Source organism: Callithrix jacchus, chromosome 14 (genome assembly GCF_049354715.1).
Source record: "Callithrix jacchus isolate 240 chromosome 14, calJac240_pri, whole genome shotgun sequence".
Lineage (NCBI taxonomy): Eukaryota > Metazoa > Chordata > Mammalia > Primates > Cebidae > Callithrix > Callithrix jacchus.
This window is the reverse complement of record NC_133515.1, coordinates 55,135,001-55,151,849: the sequence shown is the minus strand read 5'-3', so window position 1 is coordinate 55,151,849 and position 16,849 is coordinate 55,135,001. Positions and strand designations below refer to the sequence as shown.

General features: G+C 38.7%; 1 protein-coding gene across 1 annotated transcript in view; it reads left to right on the top strand.

Annotated features, from left to right (window-relative positions):
* The window catches only part of LOC144579164 (uncharacterized), a 134,071-nt gene that overhangs the window by 33,679 nt on the left and 83,543 nt on the right, over positions 1-16,849 (top strand). The window contains exon 2 of the mRNA XM_078348435.1: positions 12,880-12,964. Coding sequence (XP_078204561.1) covers positions 12,880-12,964 — 85 coding nt within the window. The remainder of the gene's footprint in view (positions 1-12,879; positions 12,965-16,849) is intronic.

The window sequence follows — 16,849 nt, the reverse complement described above, 5'->3', positions numbered from 1 at the left end:
ACCCAAGGCTGGAGTGTTCCTGCAATCTCTGTGCATGTAGATACATTCAGCAAAACACGAAAAACAAACAAAAAAAATACAGTATAATAGTCGTGTGACTTTATGTAAGGTCAGAGCACAGCATCATATGCTTTTTTTTAAACACAGTAACAGAATTTTATACTATGAGTACCTTGGATCCAATACACAAAACAGGTTAGAAAAGTAATATAGTCATAGTAATTACTTTCATCTGGAGAAATATTTCAGTCAGCAGTGTCTAGCAATAAAATAAAATGATTACCTTTAGTATATCTATTACGAAAACAATTGTCTAAAATAAGAATGGTTTAAAATACCTGGTAGAATATAAAACAATGAGACAGGAGACTACCTCCCTTCTCTCTCTCTCTCTCTTGCACTCTTTCTCTCTCTCCATCTCTGTCTCTCTCACACACACACACACACACACACACACACACTCACTCATTCACTCTCTCTCTCTCTCCCTCTCCTCACTCTTCATAGACTATGTTAACAGAAATTTACTTGAAATGTAGGGCTGTTTTTAAGGGGGAAAAATATCCCAATTAAGGATTTAGAATAACTACACTATTATAACCACTGTATTTTAAAAAATGAGTTTTCTTTTAGCTTTTAACGTTTATAGAAATCACTTATCTGCTCCTTAAAAGATTTTTATTCTTTTTTCCCTCTCTTTTTTATAAGTATAGTGAATGTGAAACATCATTAATCCAGTCGTAATATCATCTGATAGTAGTTAATCCCTTCTTAGACACAGCTTTTCTTGGGCCTTTGGAATATAGAAATGGGCTTTTACTGTTAGGCGTTTTATTTAAGCATCAACCTATTCTTAATTGTCTTCCGTAAAAGACCACCAAGCAAAGTGCACGATGTATTCAAAGTTCTTTCCTTGAGAGTCTGATGACATTCGGCAGCCTGTTATTTTGTCTGCTAAGGTCATGGATCAAGGGCAGCTTTGTGCCTGTGGTTCGGACTTGGCTATCGGCTCTGACAGGATGATGCAGCCCGCGCTGAGATCCTAATCGTTCAGAAAAAGTCTATTAAGTTTGAGCCCTTAAGCTGTCTCAGCCAAATCAGGGATACCAAAGTTACATTTGTTTTTGTGATGACCATTCATTTTGGTCAAATGAAGAAATTGCTCGTGTGGATTTTGTGGCTTCAGGGGCAAATTCTGTGAATGTCACGTATCTTTTAGCCTCTCTGCTTTTCACAGACATTATTGAGAAGACTCTTATGAAAAAAAATCATTTTTATTGCAGCTGTTTATAAGTCACCTTGATCATAAAGGAAAAGAGCCAAAAGAGCGGTAATCGGAAGCTCTTTCTCGCAAAGTTGAGAAGGCCTAGGCTCTGACATACTGGGGACAAAGTGCATGTTGTGGGCGGCGTCTGACTTAGTCAATGGACAGGAGTGGGGTCAAGATTTAATCTTGGAACTTCTCATGCTTTTTCAAAACCAGTGGTCTGGCCTGATCAGTAAAGATCTGTATTTGACCTCTTAGATCCTAGATTACAGCTGTATTACTTTATTTTTTTCATGGATTAAAAAAAAATCTTCAGTTTTAGAACAATGCTATCTGTGGGTTTATAGCAGCCTAATCTATAGCAGCCACAAAGGCAGAATTAATTGTTCTGTCAATTTTCTCTTTTAAAATTGTTGAATTTTTAGTTAGCCAGTGAAAGGATTTCCTTGTGATACAAATATTTTTAATCTGGACTTCACTTTTTAGTAAGAAAAATCGTTAAATTTTAAAAGTGTATCCAGTGCGTGCAGTGTCTCATCCTACCAGGAGGAGGCCTTCGTCATTATATTTTACAGATGAAAAACCTGAGACCTGAGCAACTGTCTTGTCCTGGCAACTGACAGCAGAAACATTATTAAAATCTAGTTTGACTCAAACGAAAATGTTATTTTCACCACCAACATCCACCAAAAGTTTTGTCACTTTTTGTGAGATCACAATTTTTCTTAATGCTCATTATGCCAATAATAAGAGGGTTCATAGAATAATAGTTACTGTTTGGATCTAAAGTTAGGCTGACAATGAGGGCACCCAATGGGGAAAGAATAGGCATTAATAAATGGTGTTAGAAAAACTGAATATTCCTCACGCCTGTAATCCCAGCACTTTGGGAGGCCGAGGCGGGTGGATCACGAGGTCAAGAGATTGAGACCATCCTGGTCAACATGGTGAAACCCCATCTCTACTAAAAATGCAAAAAATTAGCTGGGCATGGTGGCGCGTGCCTGTAATCCCAGCTACTCAGGAGGCTGAGGCAGGAGAATTGCCTGAACCCAGGAGGTGGAGGTTGCGGTGAGCCGAGATTGCACCATTGCATTTCAGCCTGGGTAACAAGAGCATAACTCCGTCTCAAAAAAAAAAACAAAAAACAACAACAACAACAAAAAAACTGAATATCCACGTGCAGTAGAATGAAATTAGGTCTTTGTGCAACACCACACACAGAAATCAACTCAAAATAAATTACAGACTTAAGTATCAGACCTGAAACCTAAAAATCTCTAGAAGGAAACATGGGAAGAAAGCTTTTGACATTGGTCAGGGCAATGAGTTTTTGGATATGACTCCAAAAGCAAGAAAGCAAAAGTAGGTAAGTGGGATTTAACTTGAAATCAACCTGAAAATCTTCAGCACAGCAAAAGAAACAATCAACAGAATAAAGAGACAATGAGAGAAGCTATTTGTAAACTACATGTCTGATAAGGGGCCAATATCCAAATATGTATTATGTATGCATGTATTTAGAGACATGGTCTTCCTCTGCTGTCCAGGCTGGAGTGCAGTGGTGCCATAATAGCTCACTGCAACCTCGAACTCCTGGCTCAAATGATACCCCATCTCAGCCTCCGGAGTAGCTGGGGCTGCAGGTGCATGCCACCACACCTGGCTTATTTATTTATTTATTTATTTTATATATTTTTTTAATTGCATTTTAGGTTTTGGGGTACATGTGAAGAACATGCAAGATTGTTTCATAGGTACATACATGGCAATGTAGTTTGCTGCCTTCCTCCTCATCACCTATATCTGGCATTTCTCCCCATGTTATCCCTCCCCAACTCCCCACCCCTCCTGTCCCTCCCCTAGTTCCCCCACACAGACCCCAGTGTGTGATGCTCCCCTCCCTGTGTCCTTGTGTTCTCATTGTTCAACATCTGCCTATGAGTGAGAACATGCAGCGTTTGATTTTCTGTTCTTATGTCAGTTTGCTGAGGATGATGGTTTCCAGGTTCATCCATGTCCCTTCAAAGGACACAAACTCATTGTTTTTTTATGGCTGCATAGTATTCAATGGTGTATATGTGCCACAGTTTCCCTGTCCAGTCTATCATCGATGGGCATTTGGGTTGGTTCCAAGTCTTTGCTATTGTAAACAGTGCTGCAATGAACATTCGTGTGCATGTGTCCTTATAACAGAACGATTTATAATCCTTTGGATATATACCCAGTAATGGGATTGCTGGGTCAAATGGAATTTTTGTTTCTAGGTCCTTGAGGAATCGCCACACTCTCTTCCACAATGGTTGAACTAATTTATACTCCCACCAGCAGTGTAAAAGTGTTCCTATTTCTCCACATCCTCTCCAGCATCTGTTGTCTCCAGATTTTTTAATGATTGCCATTCTAACTGACGTGAGATGGTATCTCAATATTGTTTTGATTTGCATTTGTCTAATGACCAGTGATGATGAGCATTTTTTCATATATGTCTTCTTTTGTAAAGTGTCTGTTCATATCCTTCACCCACTTTTGAATGGGCTTGTTTGTTTTTTTCTTGTAAATCTGTTTTAGTTCTTTGTAGGTTCTGGATATCAGCCCTTTGTCAGATGGGTAGATTGCAAAAGTTTTTTCCCATTCTATGGTTGCCAATTCACTCTAATGACTGTTTCTTTTGCTGTGGAGTTCAATTAGGTCCCATTTGTCTATTTTGGCTTTTATTGCCAATACTTTTGGTGTTTTAGTCATGAAGTCCTTGCCTATGCCTATGTCCTGAATGGTTTTGCCTAGATTTTATGGTGTTAGGTCTTATGTTTAAGTCTTTAATCCATCTGGAATTAATTTTAGTGTAAGATATCAGGAAGGGGTCCAGTTTCTGCTTTCTGCACATGACTCTAATTTATTTTTATTTTTTGTGGAGACTAGGTCTCGCTATGTTGCCCAGGCTGTTCTCAAAACTCCTGACCTCAAGCAGTTCTCCTGTCTTGGCCTTCCAAACTTCTGGGATTATAGGTACGAGCCACCAGGCCAGGCTTCAATATCCAAAATATTTTAAAAACTCAACCCAGTGGCAAGAAAACGAATATCCTAATTTTAAAATGGGCAAAGGACCTGAACAGACATTTCTCAAAAGAAGACATACAAATGGCCTACAGATATAAAAACAGTTCAACATCACTCGTCATCAGGAAAATGCAACTCTACACCACAGTTAGATATCTCATATGTGTCAGAATGGTTATGATCAACAAAAATAAAAGATAACAAGTGTTGATGGGGAAATGAAGTGAAGGAAACACTTGCACACTTTTGGTAGGAAGGTAAATTGGTACAGCCATTATGAAAAACACAACTCTATGAATGATCCAGCAATCTCACTTCTGGGTTTATATCCAAAGGAAATGAAATCAGCATCTCTAAGAGACATCTGGACTCCATGTTCATTTCAGCATAACTCAGAATAGCCAAGGTATAGAAAGCTAAGTATCCATGGACAGATGAATGGATAAAGAAAATGTGATATGTATATGTATGTGTGAGTGCATGTGTGTATGATCTCAGCACACACAAACAAAGGTAACTATACAGGATGATGAATATAATCCTTTTACAATGTATACATATATCAAAATATCATATTGTTGTCTTAAGTATATACAATTTTTATGTGTCAATTATACCTCAGTAAAGCTGGAAGAATAATTAAAGTTGACTGACATGGATTGGAGTACTGCTTGAACACCTGTAGAAGTTCAACTTCTCTGAGCCTCAGTTTTCTAATGTGTAAAGTGGTTCATATCTCAGAAGTCTATTTTAAACATTTAAATGCAAAAATGCATATGAAGTATTTCACAGCAGACACAGCACATTGCAGTTGCTCTAGATAGGATGGCTATGACTGTGTGGCTTTCTGCCAACCTCTAACCTTGGGGGAAAAAAAACAAGTCTTAAGTTCTACTAAGGAAAAGAAAGCAATAAGTATGACATAGAAAATAATACATTTTCTAAGATTGCATTGTGAGAACTGAAAAGTGTAAAAATTATGGTATTTCAAATTGGCATACTATTATGTTGCAGTGTAGCTAGCAGACGGATGTAAAAATAAAATACAGATGTATTTTTTTAGTCAAATCTGATATATGGAAATCTAGATTCAGAAAAAGATTGGTTATAGGGTCATTATTTGCTTTACAAAGCAATTTGGCATAAGGTTCCTTTAAAAGGGAACTTCCCTAGTATCTTTAATGTAACATTTCATTTACTGAAGAAAAGATCACACAACTTTACAGAAATTCATTTCATCCATAAAATTAAGCACATTTGTTGAATGTATAGAGGAAAAATTAAAGTGGAAAGAGAACACTGAAAGTCAGGAATAAGTTAGGTAATAACACATATGAAAAATTAAGTAGCAAGGGAACTTGATGCACTAGAACTTCCTATTTTGTTACTAATAATTTGTTTTTCGGTTTTTTTTTGAGATGGAGTTTCGCTCTTGTTACCCAGGCTGGAGTGCAATGGTGCGATCTCGGCTCACTGCAACCTCTGCCTCCTGGGTTCAGGCAATTCTCCTGCCTCAGCCTCCTGAGTAGCTGGGATTACAGGCACGCACCACCATGCCCAGCTAATTTTTTGTATTTTTAGTAGAGACGGGGTTTCACCATGTTGACCAGAATGGTCTCGAGCTCTTGACCTCATGATCCACCCGCCTTGGCCTCCCAAAGTGCTGGGATTACAGGCATGAGCCACCATGCCCAGCCCATTAATAATTTTTAATAATACATATTCTTTATAAAATGTTTACACTGTGTGTGTGTATGAGAGAATGAGAGCAAGAATGTGTGTCTGCTGTCACCTCTCCATTTGGCTTTCAGTTTTGCTGTGACCTGACTCCTTCCAAACCCTGTAGACATTGGCACATGTGCCAAGCCCAGCCATATGCATGCCCATCCTCTCAAGCCTCTTCAGTGTGGCACATGTCAATCTTCCTGTCTGAAGTTTCTCAACCCTCTGACAACCTCAGTAGTTATCTATGAGCCATCTATGTCTGTGGCAAGCTAGGCTTCTTTACCTTTCCTGATGATGTTCTTGGGATGGCGTTCCATCTCCAGATAATCAGGGCACCCCACCCATTGCTAGACACTGGCCTGCCCTCATCTTTACTCAGTTACTTTTGTAGAGGGGTATGATAACACATAGACTTGGGAATACAATGGACCAGTCTTTGAATTCTTGTTCCATATCATACTTCAAGGTTTGATCTGGGCCTTAACTGATCTCTCTGAGCCCTGGTCTTGCTCACCAATACTCCTGGGATAATCATAATTATCTTATACTGTTTGTGAGAGGATTTGATGAAATATATAGAGCCCTTAGCATAATGCTTAGGAAAATAAAGGTTGTGACACAAACAAATGCTTATATGTTACTTTATTACATTGTATTGTATCTGTTGACTTACTCCATTATTTACGTTGTTTTCCCCCATTAAACTATGAGTTACTTAAATGAAAATATTGGATCTGATGCAGCTCACATTGCCAGCTCATCTGATTCATACATAGTGGGCACCAAATACTTATTTTTGGAGTGTAACTGAGACAAACACTAGAGCATATACTCTACTGGAATATGCAAATCCTACAGTAAGGCTATGTACAAAAAGAGAAAGAACAAAGAAATGAATAAAGGGCTAAAATAAAGTTGAAAGGGCACAAAACACTAGGGAACTCTCCAGATTGCCTCCAATTAATTAACAAGTGTTCTTTGGGAACATTTATTTAACCAAGTTTCAGTCACCCTAATTACATAAGTCTTTTTTTTTCTTTTCTTTTTTTTGGTCCACCAATATGTTATGCAATAATGTATTAAATATCTTGATGAAACTGAAAGCCATTCTCCCAAACTATTTGGCTAATCATTCCATAAAACAGAAAGGGAGCAAAAGAAAAAAAAGGGGGAAATGAAGAAAGGGAGTGAGGTTGGGAAAGATGGGAAGGAGAGAGAAATTGGTATAATTCTGAATAGACCTTTGCTCACTTAAGGTGACTGACACTTCTTTAAGCACAAACAATCCATGCTTTATAATTCATCCAGAATTTTGCTTAGGATATGTTCTGGATTTTGTTTTTATTCTGAAAATTGAAAACTTTTCTTTCTATAGCCCACACTAATCCCTGATCAACCATAATTAGACTGGGATTCTAAAAAATTATTGGGAGGGCTTCCACAATCCCATCTGGACCATTTTTTAGTTCTTTCAGTAACCTGAGAGATAATTTGTCTGGCCTGGCGCCTTGAACTCATCTGTAGCAACTAGGTTGTACTTCAGTATGTCTTGACTTATATTGGGCCTCAGTTCACTCTTAACTGTGTTTGCTCTGCCCTCTTGGGTTTGAAGATCATTCTTCCTGATAGAGACCATAGAATCAAAATAGGAGTTGAATAGTTCTGTTTTCTCTGTGACATCTGTTAACATTTTGTAGTGTGCCCCAATCAGTGTACCTATCCCTTTGTTCTTCTTTACAAACAGGGCTTAAAAGAGCTTTCTGTTGTCCTTGGCAGTTTTTCAGCCTAAAGTCAAGTTTTAACCCTCCTGACAATATTCTTATGTCACTTTTTTATGTTGGTTACCCATCATGTTTTCAGCCTTCCATTTTGGATCTATGTTCTTTTATATTCTGCATTCAGTAGCTTTAAAAAGAGGAAAAGAATGTCCCTTTCATGTTACATCTTTTTGACATAATCTGTGATTATTTTGTCTGAATTTTAAAAATAGTCTTATTTTCCCTTTAAAATTATTTAGTCATGAAATCATCTCTACATTTTCTCTATTCTGATGACTGTTTTTCTAAACTCTAGGATAAATGCCTCTGTCCAGAATTAGTTTTCTGTGAAAATAACAAACTGGAAGATGACATGTCATTTCCTTCCAAGTTGCTCATCACTTTTAATTCACTAACCAAATCTTACTCCTTGTTCAAAACTAAATTCATGTAAAAATTCTCCAAATTGATCTCTCAACCTTCTAAAGGAATGCAAGTGGCAGAAGGCAGGTCAAGAACTTATCAGAGGGTCTTCATCTGAAAGAGACTTCTGACAGATGTTTAGGAGAAAAGTTCCCTGTCAATCATTTAACTTGGCTCTTAATTTAACTTGTAATTTGCATTAGAGAGGCCTGAGGAGGATAGTCATTCCTTTTCCGAAACAATACCACTTTAGCTTTACTCTCGTTTTAACCTGTCCTACATGTTTTCTAGCATATGCCCTCATTGGGGCCATTCATTACATTCTTCGTATATATACAGTACTAAAGCCGCATCCTTGTGATAAACAGTTTTGGAGTCATTTAAAATGTGACTCATAGAGCAGTGCAGGTCTGTGAGCTGTTTATGATTGGTTTGCAGAAATATAAGTGCAGAAATGTAGAGTGAGCATGTAGGAACTTTTAAAGCAATTGACAAAAATAACTATGTTAAATCTAATAATAAAAATTGAGGATTCAATATTGCGTATCTTTTTATAATCTTTTTTCTAGCAATTTAGTCTTCTTGCATTATACAGAAGTACTGGTCTATAATAGATTGGAAATAAGGAAACTGGGAAGGACCATATAGGATTTGGAGAGCACTACCAGAGAAGAGGCCCACACCTGACAAAGACGCTATATAAGTCCAGGATCATATTTAGCTTTTTGTATTAAATTTACATTGTATTATTATTTTTTTTTTTTTGAGACGGAGTGTCCCTCTTGTTGCCCAGTCTGGAGTGCATGACGCTATCTCAACTTACTGCAACCTCTGCTTCCTGGGTTCAAGTGATTCTCCTGCCTTAGTCTCACAAGTAGCTGGGATTACAGGCATGCACCACCATGCCTGGCTAATTTTGTATTTTTAGTAGAGACGGGGTTTCTCCATGTTGGTCTGGGTGGTCTCCAACTCCCGACCTCAGGTGATCCACCTGCCTCAGCCTCCCAAAGTGCTGGGATTAAAGGTGTGGGATACTGCACCTGGCACATTTTATTATTCTTACTCTGATAATTGTTGTATATGAACACACAGGACAAATACATTGGTCCTGCCCATCTTTCTTGTGTTTTCTTCTGCAAAATCCTGGCCAACTTATTTACCATTTAATGTTCTCCAAATCATACCTAAAGATGTCATCTAATGCCAGATTTGAGAGCGTTATTTAGATTTTGTGCTTTTTTGGCTTGAAGTTTAAGTATAGTTTGCCTTTCCTTGGTATGTTTGGCACATGCATTGCTGCTAGTCTTCAAAGAGCCACTTCTCCCTTTGCAGATGACTCTGTTTCTACTATCAAGAACCATAGTGTGGAAAAACAGATTCTCTTTTGTACTACCTAGATATTTCCCAAAGCCTCCTTGTGTTCTCAACTAAAATCAGAAGCAGATACCATACCTCTAACACCTGTATGCTTGCGCCTTTCAGCTTCTTCATTTTTCTTCATGCCTCTAGAGGGACAGTGACTACATCTCCTAAAGACAGTATTGATTATCACATATAATCATAGAAGACAGTGGAACCTTTCCACACATTTTGTATATATAGCCCAGGAAAACCATTCATTCCCTTTAGTCTCATAACATCTAAACATGAACTCATGAATGCCTTGGCAGGGAGCCAACCATACCCTTTCTCCTCTGCATTTTTGGAGAAGATGACAAAACTGTTCCAATGTGACGATCCTGAAAATTCTTTTTCTCCTGTATGGAATGAGAGGGAGGTTGTCAGTGCCCTTATAGGAATTCACTAGTCATCATCCATGGAGGTAGATGATATCGGTTGCATTACCCCACCAGTCTAAAATGTCTTTTATCCTTCTTGATACTGGATTCAAATGGTCTCTGCTTCTTCAGCAACATTTTTTTTCTTCTGTGTTTCTTGTTGCGTTCTATTTTTTTAATGTCATTTATGAGCCCTTCATCCTTTCTAATAAGTTGAAACCATGGTGTGGTGCTCATCAAGTGTATTTCCCTTCTGCTCAAGATAGAAGGCTCTCCTGAATTTGCAGCATGCACAGTATTGAGGGCCTCAGGCAGCCGGACAAATATCACAGAAGAATTCAGCAGCGTCTTTTGTGGTCCTAACTCCTAGATATCAACATGCATTGCTCCTGTCACAGCTCCCCTTGTAAGCAATTTGCTGTTCCTTGTTATAAGGTAGCCTTCTGCTACAGGATTGTGTGTGGTGGTAGTGATGACAGTAGTTCCCTAGCAATGCTGCCACTAGCCAGTGTTCTGCCTGTTGTACAGACCACACACTCAATTACTGAACTGCCTTTTTTAAAAACCGAGAAAGTGCCTACCTGGAAAAGTGACGTTTCCATTGCCTCTCACTTTTCTTTACTCCTCATCCTCCTAACATCTAGTTAAATCAACTGGAATATGATTAGAGGGCTAGGAAGATAAATGAGAAGTGGTTGATTGGAGTACTAAAAACTTGGTGGATTTGTGTAGACTTGGACCAGGGAGCTGTAGAGTTTGGGAGGATAGTGAGGATCAAAGATTTCTGGGTCAGGGCCTAGGTCTTGGGTTCTTTACCCATAAAGGAGGGAAAACTCAAGCTCTGAACAAGAGAAATGGAAACGATGCTGCTCTTCACATCCTCCTTCTGTGAGTTTCTTATGCACTCATTTCACTTTTTACTCCCCTTGCATCTCATGTTTTTCTGTTTCTTGGAACCAGAGGTCTGCCAAAGCAGTTTGGATTTTAGCTCAGCTATGTGATAACAGACTTGGTTTTTATGGGCTAGCCTGGGAACCAAACTGCTATTTAAGTATTGTTTCTGCGGAAAAATGTTTACAAATTTGAAAGAAATTTACAACTTAACTTTTTAAATTTGTCTCTTTGGGGCTGACCATTCAGTGATGATAAATAGAAATGTATGTATATTAGAATGCTGCATTTCAAGTTTATGATGCCGAGTGTGCAATTCAGAATTTTTTTTGTGAAAACAGGAAAACTAAAATGTCACTTGATTGAAACAAGAGACTAAAATATTTTTAAAGTTTTTTTAAAAGCAAATTTTATGTAGGCCTTGAAGATTAATTAGAGCTGTATATTTAATAATTCAATTGTAAAAGAAGTGTGATTTTGGATGTATACTTGCAAGTCATCACTGCATACCTGCGCCAAATATTTTGTTTCAGCCTTAACATTAACTTAAAAAAACTGTTACATAAAACAAAAAAATGTCTTATCTGCAATTTCCAGAGTAGGGATGGGGAAAAAAGAAAAAGAAGTTCATCATGTAATAAAAATATTATTTGAAAACTTTTATTTTGCCCCTTTACAATGCTGTAAATGTTTCTCTTTAACGAAATTAAAAAAAAAATTCTCCATGTAATATATCAGTCTGTGCATATGTGCATATGTATATTCCCCAACAGAATTGCTAAAGTAAAAGTGATAAGGCAAGGATGATGTTTCTTTCCAAAGAAGTATCTTTCTGAAACAAAACAAATAAAACCTTATACTTCATATCACTAGTAAAATTTAACTTGATTATCTGAAGACTAATTATATTAACTTCTATTATCTACAGTGCAGTTTTTTCCCACACTCTAGTACTTGGAGGGATATTAATAGCAGTTATATTCTGATACTCGAGAATCAAAATTCATAATGTACGCTCACTCTGCCCACAATTTAGCACCTGGCAAAATAATGATACAAGAGACATTACAATATACAGTTGTCAAAATGTACCTGGAAGCTCTTAGAGGAATATTAGAACAACTAACGACAGGTGAAATAAAAGAAGTCTCAACTTTCTGAATTCAGAAGGATTCAGCAGAATTGCCTGTAATGTCACTTTGGGCATTTAAAAATGCTTCCTGCAATTAGAATAGCAACTACAGGTGGAATAGATTCAAAACCGCTTACTAAGTTGTTTGTTATCTATTTCCCTTTGGTTTCCTGAGGCCACAGAGACAAGGAATTGGCCTGAGTTTTCACCTCAAAAACTAAAGCACCTTAGCGGTGGCACCTTTTCAGCCACTCTGGTGTCATTCCCTGAAAATCACAGGCATGCAGTCCAATTAAAATGGTACTTTGTGAAAACCAAAGGAACACAGTCGAGGAGCACCAAGGAACTGCTCATATGCTTGGAGAAGCTAAAAGACATGCTTACCATGAGCCACAATAGGCCTTCTCTGGCCCCCTGAAAATAAACATCTCTTTTGCATAGATGCTGTCTTGTAGCTGCCCGTTGTCTGCCAAGAATTGTTATTTTAAATGGAGACTCTTTCTGTATCTGTGGGAAGAATTCATATCCAGTCCGAGAGAATATAGAGAGCAGTTCTTGTTGCCGTCACATTTTAGTGCAGGGAAGGGCTTTGCCCTAAAGGTGCCAGGTAAAGAGAATTGCCAAGTAAAGAAAATTTATTGAATGCATTTTCCGATAGGGAAGCATAATCTGACATTTTCGTTTCTCGGATCTCAGAAAAATAACTTTCCTCAGTTCTTATATCAAGTAGGAGGACATGCAAAGGGAAAAAAAAAATCCATTTGGCCTTAGAATGCATTTATGTACACTTTCTTCTATTTAATAATGTTTTATTCATAATTATTTCATATGCCTTTTTTTCTTCAGATGTCTGCCTGCAGCACACGTCAGGATGCTGAATTTATTAGTGTTTCCTCTTCTCCGGTGCCGGCTTTCCTTGAGCCACATTATCGTGAGTCCATATGATTATTCCCTTAGGACTGTCCACTTGAGAGTAACGCAAGGGCCTCCACCTCCAAGCCTTTAGGACCAAAAGGACGGAGTCAAAGAATCAAACTTTCTTTTTACCAGTGGCAGCCGCACATCCATGTCAGGTTTTAGACGTGCTCTCCTCCCTCATTGGCTAGCAGGGAAGATCCTTGGTATGTTCATCCCTTCTTAACTGAAGCCTCCCCCTTATTTATTTGTTTATTTTTATTTTGAGACGGAGTCTAGCTCTGTCACGAAGTGGGAGTGCAGTGGTGTGATCTCAGCCCACTGTAACCTCCGCCTTCCTGGTTCAATCGATTCTCCTGCTCAGCCTCCTGAGTAACTGGTATTACAGGCATGCACCGCCACGCCCAGCTAATTTTTTCTTTAATTTTTAGTAGTGACAGGGTTTCACCATGTTGACCAGGATGGTCTCGATCTCCTGACCTCGTGATCTGCCCGCCTCAGCCTCCCAAAGTGCTGGGATTACAGGCATGAGCCACCGCGCCCGGCCCTCTCGCTCATTTTAATTCTAATTGATTTGCCCTAGTTGTGCTCGGAGTTTGCGGGTTTGCTCAAATTTCTCTCGGGAGTAAAACAAAAGTATTAACATTTTGCCAACGCCAGGACTTTAGAAAACTTAGGCTTGAGTGAAAAACAAATTGACGCATTAAAATAGTATAAACACACCCAGTTTCAGATCCCATTCGTCCTTGCCTTGCCCCACAATGCTGAGTTATCTCCCTTTACAAAACAACTGCAACGTCAATACTCCACTCCAACCTGGTCGGTGACAAAGCGAAGGTTCCACCTCTGAGCAGGTAAAATATGTTTGTTGGGGAAGAACTGTTCGGCAGTAAGGATGACAACAATTAGCACATGCTACTCATTAACAAACGGAGATTAGAACGCAGCCGAAATGGCAAGCTGCCATCAGTGTGATAGTTACGGGGCAGTTTAATTTCTAACGAATGTAAGTGCTGGATCCGTAACAATATTCGACAAAATGCCGCCTGCATTCTCTTATGGCTTTCATTACCAAATTGAAAATCTGTGTAGATTTCTGAAAATTACTTTTAAATGTAGCCAATCTCCTAGACTGCAAGGCTTGATTTGCTGGTGAGGGAGCCCTGCTGTGAGATTTTAATGAAAGATCATAGTGGCCCTCCAAGGCCAGCAAAGAGCTATGGGCCCTGGAAGACCCGAAATAATCTGTTTTACTTTTAATGGCAGCCATTTTATATTCATTAAGATCAAAATGCAGTTTTGCAGGCAAATTGCAAAGCTGTTCCACTCACAGCTTGAGAACCTGGAGGCCCTACAGCTTTTTATCTTGTTCATAAGCAAATATGCAGTTAATATCTTTTAATATGCTTTGATGCTTGGTACCTTATGGGTACATTGTACCGGAGGTTAGAGAACTGCATGTTTCCTTGGCACAGCCAGCCACGAACTAAAGCGGTAGTCCTTTTATTTCCATAATGGCAGAAGAAATGAGTCTCTCTCTCTTTTTATCCCCCTCCCCATTTTTTTTTTTTAAATATGAGCTCTGCTCAAATAGATTGTAAGGCACTGTATAGTGTACATTCAGGGTCTCAGAGAAGGTGCAGTTTTTCACTGGGATCTATCTGTTGGTGGTTCGTATTATTTAAATTTATACAGTCACATTATTTAAATGTAAACAGCCAATAAGATATGATCAAATCATTGGCATCTGGAAACTGTGCTCTCATCCTCTTTGATTGTGAGGTTGTCTGCATTAATAATCGAGTTCTAAAGACTGTGATTCCACCTGATATACTGTATGACCTTAACAGTTGTGATTTTATCAGGGTTTCCCTGTCGTAGAAAATGAAGGTATTTTGCAGCTCATTTCCAGCAAAGCTAGTTTGCATTATCTTCTGTCCAGAGTAGTCCTGCCTGTTTTGTGTTATAAAATATCACCTCCCCCATGGCCCCCTTTCTGCTGTGCAGCTGTACTTCCGGTCTGGAACCATGTTGTAGATTAAATTCCATCGGATTTCTTATAGAAGGTAAATAGTACTGTGCTTAATGAAAAAAGGAAAGAAGGAAGGAAGGAAGGAAGGAAGGAAGGAAGGAAGGAAGGAAGGAAGGAAGGAAGGAAGGAAGGAGAAGGGAGGGAGGGAGGGAGGAAGGGAGAGAAGTAAGGGAGAGAGGAAGGAAGGGAGGGAAAAAAGAAAGGAGGTTGGAATTGAGGGGGGAGGGAAGGAAACACTGCACTAACTCCTCCAATTCATCAATTTCTATCTCATCTCTAAGACAAGAAATAAGGTCCATGCAAGTGGATCCTACTACTCAACCCACAACTCCATCTTAATTCTGCCTTATGAAATAGGCAAGGGTTAGATATAATGGTCTAGAATCACAGGACTATCAAATAGTTGCCAGAATAATATTTAGGGGATATTTTTGGTAGAAACAGGACCAGGTCTGTTTCAATTTGCCCAAAGATTTGGAGGCTAGGCCAACAAAAAGCAGAACTTTTGCTCTTTTATCTAAATCATTTTGGTTTTTGAATGCACCCAGGGTGTCAAAGTCTTAGAACCAGTGCCGGGGTGGAAAGCCTTTTTGGTGGGAGCAAAGCCTTCCATCACTACTATGCAGCATCAGATGAGGGTGTTGTGTTTTTGTTTTTGTTTTACTTTATAGCCTTTGAAATTTCAGCCCTCTTGAAGAGCACTGTAGGGCCAGCTAGTTTAAGAATGAGAGTTATCTCTTTTATGCAAGTTAATACTCATTGTGCTGTCTCCAAAAATTAATGTACATGAAGACAGCTCCATAGAAAGGCCAGCCTTTGTCTCTCCAGGCCCACTCAACCTTTGTACTTCACCGGGCTCCACAGGCATATTATAATATTGTATGACATGTTTACAAGTCCTAACATCTTACTTTGTGCAACTGCATAGCTTCTTTGCAGGCTCAAGAATTCAGGCTTGGACTGTCTGATGAGGGAATTTGATAACCCCCTCTCCCCGGGTCTCAGAGCAAGGTGAAGGTGTCTGGCCTGCCAAGGCACAATTTAATGGTCTTCTGAAAACACTCAAATGGCAGACATAAATGTGTGGATGGGCAGCCAGCCAGGCTGACCCAGGGGATGGGGCCAGTTGATTTTAAGCAGGGTGAGGTCGCGAAGGAATGTTTCAGACCTGAGCTGGCTGGTGGGGTTGGGGGTGGGGGCAGGCTCTGGAAGCCTGAGGGTTGACTGTAAAGGATTTACAGAGCTCAAACCTGACTCTGTAACCTAAGAGCTAAAGCATTCCCACCTGTCCAACTTTAAAAGGGAAATGGAAAATGTAAAGAACATATAATTAATTTCAATTACAAGTCTCACATATCTCAAGCCAGATAGGCACTGTCTTCATTTCCTGTCAGTTCAATGGGCTCCAATACAAAAGTCACGTAAATTAAATTATATTAAAACGTAAAATTCCCTCTCACACATCTCTGTTTTCTATTCTTAATGCCTCTTGACATTTAGTCTTTGATATGCTACTTGTTTTCCTGCAAAACACATATACTTCAGATGTTGATTTCCAATCAATCTTTCCTCTTTGTGTTGCATCATCCACTATCATGGGACCACTATAAATCAAGAATCTTTGTAAGATGACCAGAGAAATAACAAGAATATACTTAAACATGAGAGGTTTCATCTGATGTTTATTTACAACTTTGTTTCAAAATGATACCATAACTTTATAATACAATTATTTTTCATTGCTTGTGTTTGGTATTTTCAAAAATAATATGAAGACTTTTCTAGGATCAATAATCTGTTGTTGGTTTTTTTTTTTTTTTTGGCCCCACAATTGTCTTGCTATTTTTTTTTTCTCTCCAAAGACATTTC